Below are 21631 nucleotides of genomic sequence, written 5' to 3'. Positions count from 1 at the left end.
TAACGATTAAACTGAAACAGGCTATTTTTCAGCTGATCCAAATTTTAGGACCACATGCCTTTAAAAGGCCAAATCTGTGCAAAGATGTGGATTCATTGTCATTTTCTGTCAGGTAGTCACACGTTGTGATGGCAAAGGCAAAAAAACCTCTCCCTTTTTGAACGTGGTCGGGTTGTTGAACTGCATAAGCAGGGTCTCTCACAGCGAGCCATCGATGCTGAGGTGGGACGCAGTAAGACAGTCATTTGGAATTTCTTAAATGATCCTGAGGGTTATAGAACAAAAAAGTCAAGTGGAAGACCCCAAAAAATTTCATCAGCACTGAGGCGGAGGATCCAATTGGCTGTCCGTCAAGACACTGGATGATCCTCGACCCAAATTAAGGCCCTTACTGGTGCTGACTGCAGCCCCATAACCATCAGACGGCATCTGAGACTGAAGGGCTTCAAAAACAAATAACGTTTTCAAAGACCTCGTCTACTTGAACGCCACAGAACTACTCGTTTGGACTTTGCAAGAGAGCACCAAACATGGGACATTCAAAGGTGGAAGAAAGTTTTATTCTCTGATGAGAAAAAATTTAACCTTGATGGTCCTGATGGTTTCTAACGTTACTGGCATGACAAGCAGATCCCACCTGATATGTTTTCTATGCGCCACAGTGAAGGGGACGCCATAATGGTCTGGGGTGCTTTTTCCTTCAGTGGAACAATGGAGCTTCAGGAAGTGCAGGGGCGTCAAACGGCCGCTGGCTATGTCCAGATGTTGCAGAGAGCATTCCTCATGACTGAGGGCCCTCGTCTGTGTGGTAACGACTGGGTTTTTCAACAGGACAACGCTACAGTTCACAATGCCCGCAGGACAAGGGACTTCCAGGAGAATAACATCACTCTTTTGGCCCATCATGCATGTTCCCCTGATCTAAATCCATTTGAGAACCTTTGGGGATGGATGGCAAGGGAAGTTTACAAAAATTGACAACAGTTCCAGACAGTAGATGGCCTTCGTGCGGCCGTCTTCACCACTTGGAGAAATGTTCCCACTCACCTAATGGAAACGCTTCCATCAAGGATGCCGAAACAAATTTTGGAAGTGATAAACAATAACGGCGGAGCTATTCATTACTGAGTTTATGTTTAGAAGTTGGATTTCTGTTTTGGGGGGGTTTCGTTTTTTTTTTGAGGTGTGGTCCTAAACTTTTGATCAGCTGAAAAACAGCCTGTTTCAGTTTATTCGTTGTTTTCATTAAATGTAATACTCAAAAAATGTTTTCTCTCACTCCCATTTCTTCTTGTTGCATGTTGAAGCTCTACGTGGAACCTTGTTAAGATGCAGCCATGCTAAATATGATTTTTTTTAACTTTTGATCAGGACTGTAGAAGCCCAACATGCAAGTAAGGCCCAAGGCCCTGACAGATCATTTTACTGAGGCACACAAAAGCACATAATTTTTTGGTACATAGGCTTTTGTAAACCTTTATTTTATTCTGAAGATGCAATCCTGCAGCTCCTTTGCTTTAGCCATAGGTGGTGGTTCAAGCAGTCAGACTTCCTCTGGCAACACAATAAGGTCATAAAACTTCAATATCATTTATATCCTATCACAAGTGTCTGGGGTGAGAAATCCACTTTTGGGTGAATTGTTAAATTTTTGTGGTATATATTGAATGAGAACAATGCTAGGTCATATTAGTCAAATATGCCAACTTATATTTTGTCTTGTCCTCTTGCAGCTGTTACTTGCCCATATCCACCTCAGGTTTCTAATGGAAGGCATGAGGGAACAAATTTTGACTGGGGTTTTAGTATTAGCTATGCCTGCTTTCCGGGTTATGAACTGTCCTTCCCTGCAGTGCTGACCTGTGTTGGCAATGGCACCTGGAGTGGAGAAGTTCCACAGTGTTTACGTAAGTAATATTCAAGTGTTTCCTGATTCTTTTATTTTTTTTTATCATGCTTTCTTTGCATTATGAAATGTGATCATCACTTCATATTGAAGCCAATTTAAAGTCTACTGCAGAACTGCCTAGAAATAACATCTAATTTTAGTCTAGTATTTATTTATTTTTTACTTTTATGGAGATTACCTTTACGGTATATCTATACTTGGTAAATGACTTTAATCCAAAGGAATTGTTTAAAAATTGTACTGAGCAATTTCTTGAAATTCGATTCAGACTTAATTTGGCTCAATCAGTTGATTGATTCGGGTCCAAAAAATTCAACCTGAATGGAAAGTGCTCCGATTGCCATGAAAAGTTATGTATCACACTCTGAGGTTTCCCAGGATTCTATGCAACTAATTTCAAGCTTTTTAACATGAAGACAGCTTTAGTAATCATAAAGTGACAGTGACCTATATGGCTATGGGTAATCAAATGGCTGATGGTGGCAACACACAGCCTCTTTAAGGGTTAAGTGCACCTTAGGATTTTTTTTTTGTTTAGAAAAGAAATGGTCCGAAAAATGTTCAATTTTTGGCCGAAAATTCCTGCTGGGGGGTGTATTCAATTCAGACACCGCCTGGAGTCATGCAATCCTCCTTCTTTATCTATACTGCCTTCTGATCTGAAAAATTTCCATTTTGAGAAATTAGCTCAAATCAAATCATCAAAGTTTCAGATTTGATGAGAATTTTTAGCAAATTGGGGTCAAACTGAACTTCTTTATCATCAATTTCCTTACCTCTACCAAAAATTCCTTACCTCTACCAAAAATTACCAAGGGATTTGTAGCAGCACATTTATGCAGCAAATCTGTTGAAAGCAACAGGGAAAGTTACAGTGATTAATCCTCAGGTACAAAGCTGAACCAAATAATGTGGTTTCTGGTGCAGAGTTTGCTGCAGATCTTGCTTATGTGAATAATGTTTTAAAATAAATGTCAGCATTAGAGTTGAGCGAACACCTAGATGTTCGGGGAGTTCGGCCGAACTTTAAAAAAAAGTTCGGGTTCGGGACCCGAACTTGATCCGAACTTGGACCCGAACCCGAACCCCATTGAAGTCAATGGGGACCCGAACTTCACTTTATTATTTTCCGTTATAACATGGTTATAATGAAAATAATAGTATTAGCTTTTTCAGATCTGAGTTTTCACGATCGTAAAAACTCAGATCCGACAGTATATTCTAGCACAGAGGCGTTCCTATGGTGATGGGGACGCTTCAAGTTAGAATATACTAAGAACTGTGGACATAACGGCCCCCTGCTGCCTGGCAGCACCCGATTTCTTACAGGGGGCTGTGATCCGCACAATTAACCCCTCAGGTTCGCTCAACCCTAGTCAATAATCTGCCATTCCCACAGTGGGATTTCTGTGGTCCTCAATCATCTATTTCATGGCCTCTAGCGATGATGTTTTGACCCATGTGACTGCAGAAGCCTGTGGTTGGCTGTAGCAGTCCCTTGTGGAAACAATGTATTATCTTTGGAGTCTAGGAGACAGAAATTTATGGGAACCATAGAATATTGACCATGGTAGCGGCCAAGAATTAATAGGTAAGCATACTGTGCTAATCCACAGGGGAAATCCACAACATTTTCAGTATGTATGGCCGCACCCTTATGTTGTATTTAATTTTTCTGATAATGTTCCTTCAAGATACTGAAACTGAAGTCAAAACTGGAGTGGGGGGAATCTGGCTGCACTCCAGATGCCAGGGGAGGTTGCAACAAGAAACCTTTTCCACTACAATATTGTATAGTTTTAAGATTGTAGAGCAACAAACTGGATATTTGTCTCAGACAAAGGAAGGCCTAGCTATGCTTCTGGTGAAATGAAAATCTTTTATTCATGGGAAGCAAACAGAAATAATCCATTTTCAACTACTGACTGAAGACAGAACTAAGCATTTTTTCAAAATGTCATTAATTTATTTCTTGGGTCAATAGACTATGAAAAAATTCAAACTAAATTCAATATAAGGGTCAGGTTTCTGCATGTAGTTTTGGAAGCCAAAACCAGGAGTGACTTAAAAAAAAAGCTGGAGATATTCTATCTGTCCTTTATACTTTTTCTCCTCTTACAGTATGATGCATTCCTGATTTTAACTTGTAAAACTGCATGCAGAAACCTGACTATGTGGCCGTACACGTAGGCCGGGTTCATATCACTGTTCTGTTATAAAAGAGATTAATATAATAAAAGAAAAAAATGGAGCAGTTATTTTGAGAATTAGATATGCTCCATTAGCATCAGTTTCATCAAAAATAACTGATCCATTTTTTTGAGCATCAGTTATGATCAGTTTGTGTCACTTCCATCAGAGATCTGTTATTTTAAACGGGAGAAAAAGTCCTGAAAAAGTGTTTTTTTTTTCCATTAAAAATAATAGATCTCTGACAGGAGAGACCCAAACTGATGATCATAACTGATGCTTATAAATGAATACATTTTGTTTTATTTTTCTGTTCTTCTGGCAGATCAGAAGATTGAAAATCTAAACGGTGATGTGAACTTGGTCTACATAATGCAAATAGTATACATTTAACCACCTCCCGACCGCCTAACGCACGGATGCGTCCGGAAGGTGGTTGATTCATTCCTCCTGGACGCATCCGTGCGTCATCTCGCGAGACACGAGATTTCCTGTGAACCCGCGCACACAGGCGCGCGCGCTCACAGGAACGGAGGGTAAGAGAGTTGATCTCCAGCCTGCCAGCAGCGATCGTTCGCTTGCAGGCTGGAGATGTGATTTTTTTAACCCCTAACAGGTATATTAGACGCTGTTATGATAACAGTGTCTAATATACCTGCTACCTGGTCCTCTGGTGGTCCCCTTTGTTTGGATCGACCACCAGAGGACACAGGTAGCTCAGTAAAGTAGCACCAACCACCACTACACTACACTACACCCCCCCCGTCACTTATTAACCCCTTATTCACCCCTGATCACCCAAGATCAGCCCATATAGACTCCCTGATCACCCCCCTGTCATTGATCACCCCCCTGTCATTGATAACCCCCTGTAAGGCTCCATTCAGAGGTCCGTATGAATTTTACGGATCCACTGATAGATGGATCGGATCCACAAAACACATACGGACATCTGAATGGAGCCTTACAGGGGAGTGATCAATGACTGTGGTGATCACCCCATATAGACTCCCTGATCACCCCCCTGTCATTAATAACCCCCTGTAAGGCTCCATTCAGAGGTCCGTATGAATTTTACGGATCCACTGATACATGGATCGGATCCGCAAAACACATACGGACATCTGAATGGAGCCTTACAGAGGAGTGATCAATGACGGAGGTGATCACCCCATATAGACTCCCTGATCACCCCCCTGTCATTGATCACCCCCCTGTAAGGCTGCATTCAGATGTCCGTATGATTTTTACGGATCCACTGATACATGGATCGGATCCGCAAAACACATACGGACATCTGAATGGAGCCTTATAGGGGCGTGATCAATGACAGGGGGGTGACCAATGACAGGGGGGTGATCACCCCATATAGACTCCCTGATCACCCCCCTGTCATTGATCACCCCCCTGTCATTGATCACCCCCCTGTCATTGATCACCCCCCTTTAAGGCTCCATTCAGACATTTTTTTGGCCCAAGTTAGCGGAAATTATTTTTTTTTTTCTTACAAAGTCTCATATTCCACTAACTTGTGTCAAAAAATAAAATCTCACATGAACTCACCATACCCCTCACGGAATCCAAATGCGTAATATTTTTTAGACATTTATATTCCAGACTTCTTCTCACGCTTTAGTGCCCCTAGAATGCCGGGCAGTATAAATACCCCACATGTGACCCCATTTCGGAAAGAAGACACCCCAAGGTATTCCGTGAGGGGCATATTGAGCCCATGAAAGATTTAAATTTATGTCCCAAGTTAGCGGAAAGGGAGACTTTGCGAGAAAAAAATAAAAAATATCAATTTCCGCTAACTTGTGCCAAAAAAAAAAAATTTCTATGAACTCGCCATGCCCCTCATTGAATACCTTGGGGTGTCTTCTTTCCAAAATGGGGTCACATGTGGGGTATTTAAACTGCCCTGGCATTCTAGGGGCCCCAAAGCGTGAGAAGAAGTCTGGTATCCAAATGTCTAAAAATGCCCTCCTAAAAGGAATTTGGGCACCTTTGCGCATCTAGGCTGCAAAAAAGTGTCACACATCTGGTATCGCCGTACTCAGGAGAAGTTGGGGAATGTGTTTTGGGGTGTCATTTTACATATACCCATGCTGGGTGAGAGAAATATCTTGGTCAAATGCCAACTTTGTATAAAAAAATGGGAAAAGTTGTCTTTTGCCGAGATATTTCTCTCACCCAGCATGGGTATATGTAAAATGACACCCCAAACACATTCCCCAACTTCTCCTGAATACGGAGATACCAGATGTGTGACACTTTTTTGCAGCCTAGGTGGGCAAAGGGGCCCCCATTCCAAAGAGCACCTTTAGGATTTCACAGGTCATTTACCTACTTACCACACATTAGGGCCCCTGGAAAATGCCAGGGCAGTAAAACTACCCCACAAGTGACCCCATTTTGGAAAGAAGACACCCCAAGGTATTCCGTGAGGGGCATGGCGAGTTCCTAGAATTTTTTATTTTTTGTCACAAGTTAGTGGAAAATGATGATTTTTTTCTTTTTTCTTTTTTTTCTTACAAAGTCTCATATTCCACTAACTTGTGACAAAAAATAAAAACTTCCATGAACTCACTATGCCCATCAGCGAATACCTTGGGGTGTCTTCTTTCCAAAATGGGGTCACTTGTGGGGTAGTTATACTGCCCTGGCATTCTAGGGGCCCAAATGTGTGGTAAGGAGTTTGAAATCAAATTCTGTAAAAAATGACCAGTGAAATCCGAAAGGTGCTCTTTGGAATATGGGCCCCTTTGCCCACCTAGGCTGCAAAAAAGTGTCACACATCTGGTATCTCCGTATTCAGGAGAAGTTGGGGAATGTGTTTTGGGGTGTCATTTGACATATACCCATGCTGGGTGAGAGAAATATCTTGGCAAAAGACAACTTTTACCATTTTTTTATACAAAGTTGTCTTTTGCCAAGATATTTCTCTCACCCAGCATGGGTATATGTAAAATGACACCACAAAACACATTCCCCAACTTCTCCTGAATACGGAGATACCACATGTGTGACACTTTTTTGCAGCCTAGGTGGGCAAAGGGGCCCATATTCCAAAGAGCACCTTTCGGATTTCAATGGTCATTTTTTACAGAATTTGATTTCAAACTCCTTACCACACATTTGGGCCCCTAGAATGCCAGGGCAGTATAACTACCCCACAAGTGACCCCATTTTGGAAAGAAGACACCCCAAGGTATTCGCTGATGTGCATAGTGAGTTCATGGAAGTTTTTATTTTTTGTCACAAGTTAGTGGAATATGAGACTTTGTAAGAAAAAAAAACAAAAAAAAACAAACATCATTTTCCGCTAACTTGTGACAAAAAATAAAAAGTTCTATGAACTCACTATGCCCATCAGCGAATACCTTAGGGTGTCTACTTTCCGAAATGGGGTCATTTGTGGGGTGTTTGTACTGTCTGGGCATTGTAGAACCTCAGGAAACATGACAGGTGCTCAGAAAGTCAGAGCTGCTTCAAAAAGCGGAAATTCAAATTTTTGTACCATAGTTTGTAAACGCTATAACTTTTACCCAAACCATTTTTTTTTTACCCAAACATTTTTTTTTATCAAAGACATGTAGAACAATAAATTTAGATCAAAATTTATATATGGATCTCGTTTTTTTTGCAAAATTTTACAACTGAAAGTGAAAAATTTCATTTTTTTGCAAAAAAATCGTTAAATTTCGATTAATAACAAAAAAAGTAAAAATGTCAGCAGCAATGAAATACCACCAAATGAAAGCTCTATTAGTGAGAAGAAAAGGAGGTAAAATTCATTTGGGTGGTAAGTTGCATGACCGAGCAATAAACGGTGAAAGTAGTGTAGGTCAGAAGTGTAAAAAGTGGCCTGGTCTTTCAGGGTGTTTAAGCTATGGGGGCTGAGGTGGTTAAAGCAAGCTTTAACCAGTTATGTTCACTGTTGGTCAAAAATGAATAGAATGGTGCATAACAGAGCAGTCAACCCTACAACACACAGTGGATTGTGTATTTTACTGATATAAGCATAGGCGGCAGATTTTTTGCCAAAAATTTTGCTAAAAATCTGATCCATACATGTGTATAGGGTTGTTTATACAGCAACACATGGATTTCTGCAGGTCCCATTAAGATGAATGGGATAGTCGCAGAAGTTTCTATAAAAAATCTGCCATATGTGAATAAACCCTTAAGCCTCTTTCACACGGGCGAGATTTCCGCGGTGCAATGCATGAGGTGAACGTGAGGTGCACCCGCACTGAATCCGACCCATTCATTTCTATGGGGCTGTGCACATGAGCGGTGATTTTCACGCATCACTTGTGCGTTGCATGAAAATCGCAGCATGCTCTATATCAGGGCTGGCCAACCTCGGCTCTCCAGCTGTTGCAAAACTACAACTCCCAGCATGCCCAGACAGCCTACAACTATCAGCCTACAGCAGGGCATGGTGGGAATTGTAGTTTTACAAGGGCTGGAGAGCCACAGGTTGGCCAGCCCTGCTCTATATTGTGCGTTTTTTACGCAACGGAGGCCCTATAGAAGTGAATGGGGCTGCGTGAAAATCGCAAGCATCCGCAAGCAAGTGCGGATGCGGTGCGATTTTCCTGCATGGTTGCTAGGAGATAATCGAGATGAGGACCCGATCATTATTATTTTCCCTTATAACATGGTTATAAGGGAAAATAATAGCATTCTTCATACAGAATGCTTAGTAAAATAGGGCTGGAGGGGTTAAAAAAAAAATAAAAAAAATTTAAATCACCTCATCCACTTGTTCGCGCAGCCTGGCTTCTCTTCTGTCTTTCTCTTTGCTGTCCAGGAGGAAAAGGACCTGTGGTGACGTCCCTGCGCTCATCACATTGTCCGTCACATGATTCATCACCATGGTGATGGATCATGTGATGAGCGCAGTGACGTCACCACAGGTCCTTTTCCTCAAAGAAGAAGAAAGAAGAGAAGCCGGGCTGCTTAAACAAGTGAATTAAGGTGAGTAAAATGTTAAAAAAAAATTTTTTAACCCCTCCATCACTATTTTACTAAGCATTCTGTATGAAGAATGCTATTATTTTCACTTATAACCATGTTATAAGGGAAAATAATAAAACCTACAGAACACCGATACCAAACCCGAACTTCTGTGAAGAAGTCCGGGTTCGGGTCTGGGTACCAAACATGCAGATTTTTCTCAAGTGTGTGCAAAACGCATTAAAACGCTTTGCACTCGCGGGAAAAAATCGTGTATGTTCCCGCAACGCACCCACATCTTTTCCCACAACACACCCGCAACGCCGTGTGAACACAGCCTAAGGCTGCTGGACAGGGACACCAACCGCCCTAATGAAATTTCTTTAAGGGCAATGTGATAACAAAAAATTAACTGCAGCTGCAATACAGACATTAAAATACAGATAATCAAATGGTCTGAATTAGCATTTAGAAGCAATTTTTATTTTATTGTGCCGTTCTAGAGAATGCAATGTAAGTCATTGGAAAAAATATCTGCAAACATTTTTAACAGTTGTTCAAAAACACAAGGAACATCTTTGTAATGGCAAAAGCTCTTAGGGTCATCTTTATTTTTTATATTTTTTTAATTCTTTTTTTTAATAAATGTAAAGTTTAAAAATTGAAATAAATAACACAGTGAAGGGAAAAAAAGAAAATATCTAAAAAGTATATATATATATATATATTATTTTTTAATTTCTGAAAAATATAAAGCTTGATAAATAGAACAGTTATGTGAATGACTTCTGAATTTATTATGTATAATTTTAGGTCTGTTCAACAGGAACCTTGATAAAGATAAAAAATAGTCCACTGGATTTATTTCATTACATGTCCTTTGTGATTCACATCAGTTAAAGTTGACATTTTGGTCCTTCATATATTGAAAGGCACAATCCTTTAATGTAGCAGGTTAGCAGTCTTTGGGCTGTTGCTAGGGAATATTCTAATTACGCAAACCATTAAGGTTTCCATAGAAAGCAGCAGTTGTGGAACTCAAGGCTCCTGTATTGTCTCCTCTAGTCACATATCATTAGCCCAAACAGAGGCCTTTATGGCTAAGATGTCACCTCTTGCTTTTCCAGGAAATATTGTGCTTTAGTAGTATGTATATTGGTCTGGTACTAAAATGTTATTTTCTATTTAGTAACTAATTTATGCAACAATCCCCAAATCACATCCTCTAACTCCTCTAAGTTTATTTATTTGTAACTACATCTCATCTGAAAAATTAAGGTGATGTTGTGCTGTAAAATATCAGAAAAATAAATGGATTTCTCAATGTTGAGCAATTGATTTTTAGATTTTCTCAGCAATGTGCTTCTTTTGAGAGTCCCTACAGCAGATCCATGTAAAAAAAAAAACATGGCTATATAGCAATAACATAAGGGGTTGTCCAAGCTTAGAAAAGGTTTTTTTCTAAAAACACTGCCACCATTGTCCATGGGTTGTGTGTGTAATATTGTAGCTCAGCTCTATCAATGGAGTTTAGGTAATTTTGTGTGACTGCACAATACTTATAAAAGATAAATAATATAACAAGTATCTATTTGCATAGTCTTAAAGAGCTCTATATGTCTCTATGGTTACAGACTACAAATAAACCTTTCTGTAGTCTGATCAGTTAGAATGTATTATCCCCTGAATCTTCCTTCCCTTCTAGTGTATGTAGATTAACAAAAGAGATGAGAAAGAAGTGACAAATTAATGTAGGAACAGAATGGACAATATTTGTGGTCATTCTTTACAGACACAGGTGTGTTTCCAGAGACACTAAACATTAGAAGATTTTTGAGGAACACAAGTTAAAATTAGGTAATATTGTTTACTTTTTCATCCTATTATCTATCTATCTATCCATCTATCATCTGTCTATCTATAAATTCAACTATCTAGAATAAAAAATGTTTTTCCAGTCCTTGTGGCACTACAATGTTAATCAATATGGACTTTGTTATAAATTCCACAAACATAATTAGTACATGTCTAAAAAAAGACTATACTGAACGCTGGATTGGTTATATACATGGAGACAGATGAGTGACAAACATGATCAATCTAATTACTGATCTTTCATTGTGACATTTCATAGCAGGCCCGTATCTGTACATACTTGGCAGTTTCCTCTTTTTCTCAAATTATAAAAATGCCCAACAAACACACATACTGTACAAACATTTATTTAATTCAGCATTAATAGAAAACAAAATGTGTATTATTAACCTTTCCAGATTATTAGCAGTACCAGCATACGACAATCCAGTTGATTTATAATTGAAGAAATCCTCCAAGAATAAATGCAGCCCAATAAAATTGTGTCCACTGATGGAAATATAATAATCCTGGCATGTAAAATCCTCATAGCTATTTTTTTCACTGCTAACTATTGGACGCTGGATTAAGTAAATTTTCACAGCAAATCTTTTAGCTTGGATAAATTAATCACCGTTGTAATTGTAAGATATTGGTCATGTGACTTTATCATAAAATCATAAAGTCCGTAAATTTAAAATATACCTAAATTATTTTACCACATTACATGAATTAGTGGTACGTCTATCTATCTATCTATCTATCTATCTATCTATCTATCTATCTATCTATCTAAAATAGCAAAAAGGCAGCACTCAAAGAATATAAAAATGCTAAAAAGTTTATTCACCCATGTGGATACGTGACTAGAGTTGAGCGAACACCTGGATGTTCGGGTTCGAGAAGTTCGGCCGAACTTCCCGTAAATGTTCGGGTTCGGGATCCGAACCCGAACCGAACTTCGTCACGAACCCGAACCCCATTGAAGTCAATGGGGACCCGAACTTTTGGGCACTAAAAAGGCTGTAAAACAGCCCAGGAAAGAGCTAGAGGGCTGCAAAAGGCAGCAACATGTAGGTAAATCCCCTGCAAACAAATGTGGATAGGGAAATGAATTAAAATTAAAATTAAAAAAATAAAAATGAACCAATATCAATTGGACAGAGGTCCCATAGCAGAGAATCTGGCTTCACGTCAGCAGAGAATCAGTCTCTTCATGCCATAGCAAAGAATCTGGCTTCATGTCAGCAGAGAATCAGTCTCTTCATGCCATAGCAGAGAATCTGGCTTCATGTCAGCGCAGAATCAGTCTTCATGTCATAGCAGAGAATCAGGCTTCACGTCACCCACCACTGGAACAGGCCACTGTCACACATTTAGGCCCCGGCACCCAGGCAGAGGAGAGAGGTCCCGTAACAGAGAATCTGGCCTGATGTCAGCACAGAATCTGTCTTCATGTCATAGCAGAGAATCAGGCTTCACGTCACCCACCACTGGAACAGGCCACTGTCACACATTTAGGCCCCGGCACCCAGACAGAGGAGAGCGGTCCCGTAACAGAGAATCTGGCCTTATGTCAGCGCAGAATCTGTATTCATGTCATAGCAGAGAATCAGGCTTCACGTCACCCACCACTGGAACAGGCCACTGTCACACATTTAGGCCCCGGCACCCAGACAGAGGAGAGGTTCATTCAACTTTGGGTTGCCCCGCAATATAATGGTAAAATGAAATTAAAAATAGTATTGAATGAGGAAGTGCCCTGGAGTAGAATAATATATTATTAAGGGGAGGTAGTTAATATCTAATCTGCACAAGGGATGGACAGGTCCTGTGGGATCCATGCCTGGTTCATTTTTATGAACGTCAGCTTGTCCACATTGGCTGTAGACAGGCGGCTGCGTTTGTCTGTAATGACGCCCCCTGCCGTGCTGAATACACGTTCAGACAAAACGCTGGCCGCCGGGCAGGCCAGCATCTCCAAGGCATAAAAGGCTAACTCTGGCCACGTGGACAATTTGGAGACCCAGAAGTTGAATGGGGCCGAACCATCAGTCAGTACGTGGAGGGGTGTGCACAGGTACTGTTCCACCATGTTAGTGAAATGTTGCCTCCTGCTAACACGTTCCGTATCAGGTGGTGGTGCACTTAGCTGTGGCGTGTTGACAAAACTTTTCCACATCTCTGCCATGCTAACCCTGCCCTCAGAGGAGCTGGGCGTGACACAGCTGCATTGGCGACCTCTTGCTCCTCCTCTGCCTTCGCCTTGGGCTTCCACTGGTTCCCCTGTGACATTTGGGAATGCTCTCAGTAGCGCGTCTACCAACGTGCGCTTGTACTCGCGCATCTTCCTATCACGCTCCAGTGTAGGATGTAAGGTGGGCACATTGTCTTTGTACCGGGGATCCAGCAGGGTGGCAACCCAGTAGTCCGCACACGTTAAAATGTGGGCAACTCTGCTGTCGTTGCGCAGGCACTGCAGCATGTAGTCGCTCATGTGTGCCAGGCTGCCCAGAGGTAAGGACAAGCTGTCCTCTGTGGGAGGCGTATCGTCATCGTCCTGTGTTTCCCCCCAGCCACGCACCAGTGATGGGCCCGAGCTGCTTTGGGTGCCACCCCGCTGTGAACATGCTTCATCCTCATCCTCCTCCACCTCCTCCTCATCCTCGTCCTCCTCATCCTCCAGTAGTGGGCCCTGTCTGGCCACATTTGTACCTGGCCTCTGGTGTTGCAAAAAAACTCCCTCTGAGTCACTTCGAAGAGACTGGCCTGAAAGTGCTAAAAATGACCCTTCTTCCTCCTCTTCCTCCTGGGCCACCTCCTCATCCATCATCGCCCTAAGTGTTTTCTCAAGGAGACATAGAAGTGGTATTGTAACGCTGATAACGGCGTCATCGCCACTGGCCATGTTGGTGGAGTACTCGAAACAGCGCAACAGGGCACACAGGTCTCGCATGGAGGCCCAGTCATTGGTGGTGAAGTGGGTCTGATCCGCAGTGCGACTGACCCGTGCCTGCTGCAGCTGAAACTCCAGTATGGCCTGCTGCTGCTCGCACAGTCTGTCCAGCATATGCAAGGTGGAGTTCCACCTGGTGGGCACGTCGCATATGAGGCGGTGAGCGGGAAGGCCGAAGTTACGCTGTAGCGCAGACAGGCGAGCAGCGGCAGGGTGTGAACGCCGGAAGCGCGAACAGACGGCCCGCACTTTATGCAGCAGCTCTGACATGTCGGGGTAGTTGCGAATGAACTTCTGCACCACCAAATTCAGCACATGCGCCAGGCAAGGGATGTGCGTCAAACCGGCTAGTCCCAGAGCTGCAACGAGATTTCGCCCATTATCGCACACCACCAGGCCGGGCTTGAGGCTCACCGGCAGCAACCACTCGTCGGTCTGTTGTTCTATACCCCGCCACAACTCCTGTGCGGTGTGGGGCCTGTCCCCCAAACATATGAGTTTCAGAATGGCCTGCTGACGTTTACCCCGTGCTGTGCTGAAGTTGGTGGTGAAGGTGTGTGGCTGACTGGATGAGCAGGTGGAAGAAGAGGAGGAGGAAGCTGAGTAGGAGGAGGAGGAGACAGGAGGCAAAGAATGTTGCCCTGCTATCCTTGGCGGCGGAAGGACGTGCGCCAAATAGCTCTCCGCCTGGGGCCCAGCCGCCACTACATTTACCCAGTGTGCAGTTAGGGAGATATAGCGTCCCTGGCCGTGCTTACTGGTCCACGTATCTGTGGTTAGGTGGACCTTGCCACAGATGGCGTTGCGCAGTGCACACTTGATTTTATCGGACACTTGTTTGTGCAGGGAAGGCACGGCTCTCTTGGAGAAGTAGTGGCGGCTGGGAACAACATACTGTGGGACAGCAAGTGACATGAGCTGTTTGAAGCTGTGTGTGTCCACCAACCTAAATGACAGCATTTCATAGGCCAGTAGTTTAGAAATTCTGGCATTCAGGGCCAGGGATCGAGGGTGGCTAGGTGAGAATTTACGCTTTCTCTCAAATGTTTGTGAGATGGAGAGCTGAACGCTGCCGTGTGACATGGTTGAGATGCTTGGTGACGCAGGTGGTGGTGTTGGTGGTACATCCCATGTTTGCTGGGCGGCAGGTGCCAACGTTCCTCCAGAGGCGGAGGAAGAGGCCAAGGCGGCGGCAGCAGCAGCAGAAGAGGCCGAGGCGGCAGCAGCAGAAGAGGTAGCAGGTGGAGCCTGAGTGACTTCCTTGTTTTTAAGGTGTTTACTCCACTGCAGTTCATGCTTTGCATGCAGGTGCCTGGTCATGCAGGTTGTGCTAAGGTTCAGAACGTTAATGCCTCGCTTCAGGCTCTGATGGCACAGCGTGCAAACCACTCGGGTCTTGTCGTCAGCACATTGTTTGAAGAAGTGCCATGCCAGGGAACTCCTTGAAGCTGCCTTTGGGGTGCTCGGTCCCAGATGGCGGGCGGAGTCTCTTGGCGGCGGGTGTTCTGATTTTGCCCACTGCTCCCTCTTTTGCTACGCTGTTGGCTCGGTCTCACCACTGCCTCTTCCTCCGAACTGTGAAAGTCAGTGGCACGACCTTCATTCCATGTGGGGTCTAGGACCTCATCGTCCCCTGCATCGTCTTCCACCCAGTCTTGATCCCTGACCTCCTGTTCAGTCTGCACACTGCAGAAAGACGCAGCAGTTGGCACCTGTGTTTCGTCATCATCAGAGACGTGCTGAGGTGGTATTCCCATGTCCTCATCATCAGGAAAAATAAGTGGTTGTGCGTTAGTGCATTCTATCTCTTCCACCCCTGGGGAAGGGCTAGGTGGATGCCCTTGGGAAACCCTGGCAGCAGAGTCTTCAAACAGCAAAAGAGACTGCTGCATAACTTGAGGCTCAGACAGTTTCCCTGATATGCATGGGGGTGATGTGACAGACTGATGGGCTTGGTTTTCATGCGCCATCTGTGCGCTTTCTGCAGAAGACTGGGTGGGAGATAATGTGAACGTGCTGGATCCACTGTCGGCCACCCAATTGAATAATGCCTGTACCTGCTCAGGCCTTACCATCCTTAGAACGGCATTGGGCCCCACCAAATATCGCTGTAAATTCTGCTGGCTACTGGGACCTGAGGTAGTTGGTTCACTAGGACGTGTGGCTGTGGCAGAACGGCCACGTCCTCTCCCAGCACCAGAGGGTCCACTAACACCACCACGACCATGTCCACGTCTGCGTCCGCGTCCCTTATTAGATGTTTTCCTCATTGTTCCCGTTCACCACAATTTTGAGAATGGCAAATTTGGGAATGCTTTTTCAACCCAGAACAAAAAGTCTGCTTTTACGATCACTACAAATAACTTGACCAGCTAAAACTGTGCAGATTTGGTTGAATAGAGATGTGAGACCAGTTTTTTTTTTGCGCTGTGTGACAGTTATAGGTTTAATCACAGAATGACACTTCTATCAGCATGCTAGCGTGTGTCTTAGGTTTTTCTGAATGACACTATCAATAACTTCAATGTAAGATTTTCTTTTTTGGATAGATTTCAAGTAGTCCTCAAATACCACAAACTAGTTATTTTCAGAATGGCAAATTTAGGAATGCTTTTTCAACCCAGAACAAAAAGTCTGCTTTTACTGTCACTACAAATAACTTGACCAGCTAAAACTGTGCAGATTTGGTTGAATAGAGATGTGAGACCTGTTTTTTTTTGCGCTGTGTGACAGTTATAGGTTTAATCACAGAATGACACTTCTATCAGCACGCTAGCGTGTGTCTTAGGTTTTTCTGAATGACACTATCAATAACTTCAATGTAAGATTTTCTTTTTGGGATAGATTTCAAGTAGGCCTCAAATACCACAAACTAGTTATTTTCAGAATGGCAAATTTGGGAATGCTTTTTCAACCCAGAACAAAAAGTCTGCTTTTACGGTCACTACAAATAACTTGACCAGCTAAAACTGTGCAGATTTGGTTGAATAGAGATGTGAGACCTGTTTTTTTTTGCGCTGTGTGACAGTTATAGGTTTAATCACAGAATGACACTTCTATCAGCACGCTAGCGTGTGTCTTAGGTTTTTCTGAATGACACTATCAATAACTTCAATGTAAGATTTTCTTTTTGGGATAGATTTCAAGTAGGCCTCAAATACCACAAACTAGTTATTTTCAGAATGGCAAATTTGGGAATGCTTTTTCAACCCAGAACAAAAAGTCTGCTTTTACGGTCACTACAAATAACTTGACCAGCTAAAACTGTGCAGATTTGGTTGAATAGAGATGTGAGACCTGTTTTTTTTTGCGCTGTGTGACAGTTATAGGTTTAATCACAGAATGACACTTCTATCAGCACGCTAGCGTGTGTCTTAGGTTTTTCTGAATGACACTATCAATAACTTCAATGTATGATTTTTTTTTTGGGATAGATTTCAAGTAGGCCTCAAATACCACAGACTAGTTATTTTCAGAATGGCAAATTTGGGAATGCTTTTTCAACCCAGAACAAAAAGTCTGCTTTTACGGTCACTACAAATAACTTTACCAGCTAAAACTGTGCAGATTTGGTTGAATAGAGATGTGAGACCTGTTTTTTTTTTGCGCTGTGTGACAGTTATAGGTTTAATCACAGAATGACACTTCTATCAGCACGCTAGCGTGTGTCTTAGGTTTTTCTGAATGACACTATCAATAACTTCAATGTAAGATTTTCTTTTTGGGATAGATTTCAAGTAGGCCTCAAATACCACAAACTAGTTATTTTCAGAATGGCAAATTTGGGAATGCTTTTTCAACCCAGAACAAAAAGTCTGCTTTTACGGTCACTACAAATAACTTTACCAGCTAAAACTGTGCAGATTTGGTTGAATAGAGATGTGAGACCTGGTTTTTTTTTGCGCTGTGTGACAGTTATAGGTTTAATCACAGAATGACACTTCTATCAGCACGCTAGCGTGTGTCTTAGGTTTTTCTGAATGACACTATCAATAACTTCAATGTAAGATTTTCTTTTTTGGATAGATTTCAAGTAGGCCTCAAATACCACAAACTAGTTATTTTCAGAATGTCAAATTTGGGAATGCTTTTTCAACCCAGAACAAAAAGTCTGCTTTTACGGTCACTACAAATAACTTGACCAGCTAAAACTGTGCAGATTTGGTTGAATAGAGATGTGAGACCTGTTTTTTTTTGCGCTGTGTGACAGTTATAGGTTTAATCACAGAATGACACTTCTATCAGCACGCTAGCGTGTGTCTTAGGTTTTTCTGAATGACACTATCAATAACTTCAATGTAAGATTTTCTTTTTTGGATAGATTTCAAGTAGGCCTCAAATACCACAAACTAGTTATTTTCAGAATGGCAAATTTGGGAATGCTTTTTCAACCCAGAACAAAAAGTCTGCTTTTACGGTCACTACAAATAACTTGACCAGCTAAAACTGTGCAGATTTGGTTGAATAGAGATGTGAGACCTGTTTTTTTTTGCGCTGTGTGACAGTTATAGGTTTAATCACAGAATGACACTTCTATCAGCACGCTAGCGTGTGTCTTAGGTTTTTCTGAATGACACTATCAATAACTTCAATGTAAGATTTTCTTTTTGGGATAGATTTCAAGTAGGCCTCAAATACCACAAACTAGTTATTTTCAGAATGGCAAATTTGGGAATGCTTTTTCAACCCAGAACAAAAAGTCTGCTTTTACGGTCACTACAAATAACTTGACAAGCTAAAACTGTGCAGATTTGGTTGAATTGAGATGTGAGACCTGTTTTTTTTTGCGCTGTGTGACAGTTATAGGTTTAATCACAGAATGACACTTCTATCAGCACGCTAGCGTGTGTCTTAGGTTTTTCTGAATGACACTATCAATAACTTCAATGTAAGATTTTCTTTTTGGGATAGATTTCAAGTAGGCCTCAAATACCACAGACTAGTTATTTTCAGAATGGCAAATTTGGGAATGCTTTTTCAACCCAGAACAAAAAGTCTGCTTTTACGGTCACTACAAATAACTTTACCAGCTAAAACTGTGCAGATTTGGTTGAATAGAGATGTGAGACCTGTTTTTTTTTTGCGCTGTGTGACAGTTATAGGTTTAATCACAGAATGACACTTCTATCAGCACGCTAGCGTGTGTCTTAGGTTTTTCTGAATGACACTATCAATAACTTCAATGTAAGATTTTCTTTTTTGGATAGATTTCAAGTAGGCCTCAAATACCACAAACTAGTTATTTTCAGAATGGCAAATTTGGGAATGCATTTTCAACCCAGAACAAAAAGTCTGCTTTTACGGTCACTACAAATAACTTGACCAGCTAAAACTGTGCAGATTTGGTTGAATAGAGATGTGAGACCTGTTTTTTTTTGCGCTGTGTGACAGTTATAGGTTTAATCACAGAATGACACTTCTATCAGCACGCTAGCGTGTGTCTTAGGTTTTTCTGAATGACACTATCAATACCTTCAATGTAAGATTTTCTTTTTGGTATAGATTTCAAGTAGGCCTCAAATACCACAAACTAGTTATTTTCAGAATGGCAAATTTGGGAATGCTTTTTCAACCCAGAACAAAAAGTCTGCTTTTACGGTCACTACAAATAACTTGACCAGCTAAAACTGTGCAGATTTGGTTGAATAGAAATGTCAGGTCTATTTTGTAGTCGCTGGGTGACAGGCTCAACTTGCCCCTGATGTAATATATGGCCAAAAAATAACCACACTGTTAATGGTTAAATGCACTTCGGTGACACAGGCTCAGCCTGCAGCTGATGTAGGATATAGCACAAAATAACCACACTATCGATGGTTAAATACACTTGGTGATAGCTCGTGCTGGCGCACCACAAGTCGCAAAATGGCCGCCGATCACCCCAGAAAAAAAGGGATCTAAAAACGCTCTGGGCAGCCTCAAAAAAGTGAGCAAGTCAATAATAGCACTTCAATGATCCACAGCTGCAGATCGATCACAGAATGAAGTCTTTTGGAGGAGTTAATCTGCCTAATCTCGCCCTAACGTCGCAGCTGCAACCTCTCCCTATACTGATCATAGCAGAGTAACGTGCGGCGCTACGTGACTCCAGCTTAAATAGAGGCTGGGTCACATGCTGCACTGGCCAATCACAGCCATGCCAATAGTAGGCAAGGCTGTGATGGCCTCTTGGGGCAAGTAGTATGACGCTTGTTGATTGGCTGCTTTGCAGACTTTCAAAAAGCGCCAAGAAAGCGCCGAACACCGAACCCGGACTTTTACGAAAATGTTCGGGTTAGGGTCCGTGTCACGGACACCCCAAAATACGGTACGAACCCGAACTATACAGTTCGGGTTCGCTCATCCCTATACGTGACGTTTCGGCTCAACCTTAGAGCCTTTTTCAAACTTTGAGAAAAGCTCTAAGGTTAAGCCAAAATGTTGTGTATCCCCATGGGTGAATAAACTTTTTGCATTTTTATTAGTTTTTAGAGCTGTCTTTTTGCTATTTTGTATATTGGGCAATGGTCTAATCCCTTCAGGCTTGCACCCATTTTGATATCCATGATTTTTTTTTTACTCTAGTGCTGCCATATATTTGCTTTTCTTTCTATCTATTTCTTTCTCTTCTTTTGGGTTTAATAGTCTATAGTTCCTGTTTTCCATCCTGTAGGCTATAGTGACTATGTGAAGGTCTACTCAGTAGAGATTAGCGAATCTTCCAAGATTAGTTTCATTTCAGATTCGCTGAATTCGTTCCAAACTAAAGCTGCTCCAATTGCCCCGGAAATTGGTAAATAACCCCTCTAGTGCTCTAAAACATGGATTATTATATTTTTTTTTATGAAAGCTTCTTTCTTGTTTCGTAAATTTTTTATTTATTTTTTTCATTTTCCCCCACCTGTACCTACTTTTATCGCTGCTGCCGCAAACTGATTGCTCATGATTGCAACTGATTGCTCATGCACTGGGCGCTGTTCTCAAGATTCATCTGAATCGAACCAGAAAAGATTCAGGTTTGATTCGGGGCCATTAAAAATCTGAGATTTGGAACTCATCTCCGTATTTTCGAATAGATTTGCTCATCTTTACTCCTCAGGCTTAAAAAAGTTAATATAGAGTAAAACAGTAAATAGGAAATAGAGATGAGGAGAGGAATGTGGCTGAAGCAGTATCTCTCTTCCAGTCGAGAGGGGGTCCATCTGACTGGCTTAGAGCACACGGCTCTGAAATCACTACAATAAAAGTCAATCCACTTAATAAACATGGAGAGAGGAAAATAACATTTTTAGGAACCAGCAGGGGAGAAAAAAAAGACTTCAAATATGCTGTTAGCATGCAACATTTCTGACTGTACTACAATCCAATCTACAGCTGGCTTTTTGTTTGGAAACAATAGGCACTCTAAATATCTATTAAAAAACAAAAACATATATTGAATCCGCTGTTTTTCCAGATATTAAGCTGCATGTTTCATATAAAGAAATCAAAACTGGTGCATTTTTCTTTCAAGTAGTCTCCATAAAAATCAATTTAGAAACTTCCCAAGGTTAGAGAGATAGAATTTATTTTGTCTCACCCTGGCTGAAACAATAAATTTGTGATTCAGTAAACGTAACCTGGTGACTTCTGTAACAATAGAACTTTAGTTCTGCGGTTGTAAGCGACAAAAAAATAATTTTACAACTTGTATCAATAAGATAATAGAAAAATCAATGACAATGGAATTGTCATTTGTTATTTTGTATCCAGGAGCAAATTATTGGTGTGGTTGTGAT

The 21631-nt window shown here is 41.8% G+C and overlaps 1 protein-coding gene across 1 annotated transcript in view; it reads left to right on the top strand.

The window, feature by feature from the left end:
* The window catches only part of CSMD3 (CUB and Sushi multiple domains 3), a 1177406-nt gene that overhangs the window by 1054628 nt on the left and 101147 nt on the right, over positions 1–21631 (top strand). The window contains exon 58 of the mRNA XM_040431881.1: positions 1734–1907. Within this exon, the coding sequence (XP_040287815.1) occupies positions 1734–1907 (174 nt within the window). The remainder of the gene's footprint in view (positions 1–1733; positions 1908–21631) is intronic.

The sequence above is a fragment of the Bufo bufo genome, chromosome 5, assembly GCF_905171765.1.
Source record: "Bufo bufo chromosome 5, aBufBuf1.1, whole genome shotgun sequence".
Lineage (NCBI taxonomy): Eukaryota > Metazoa > Chordata > Amphibia > Anura > Bufonidae > Bufo > Bufo bufo.
Note: the sequence above shows the minus strand (reverse complement) of the source record. Positions and strands in the feature narration are given on the sequence as shown.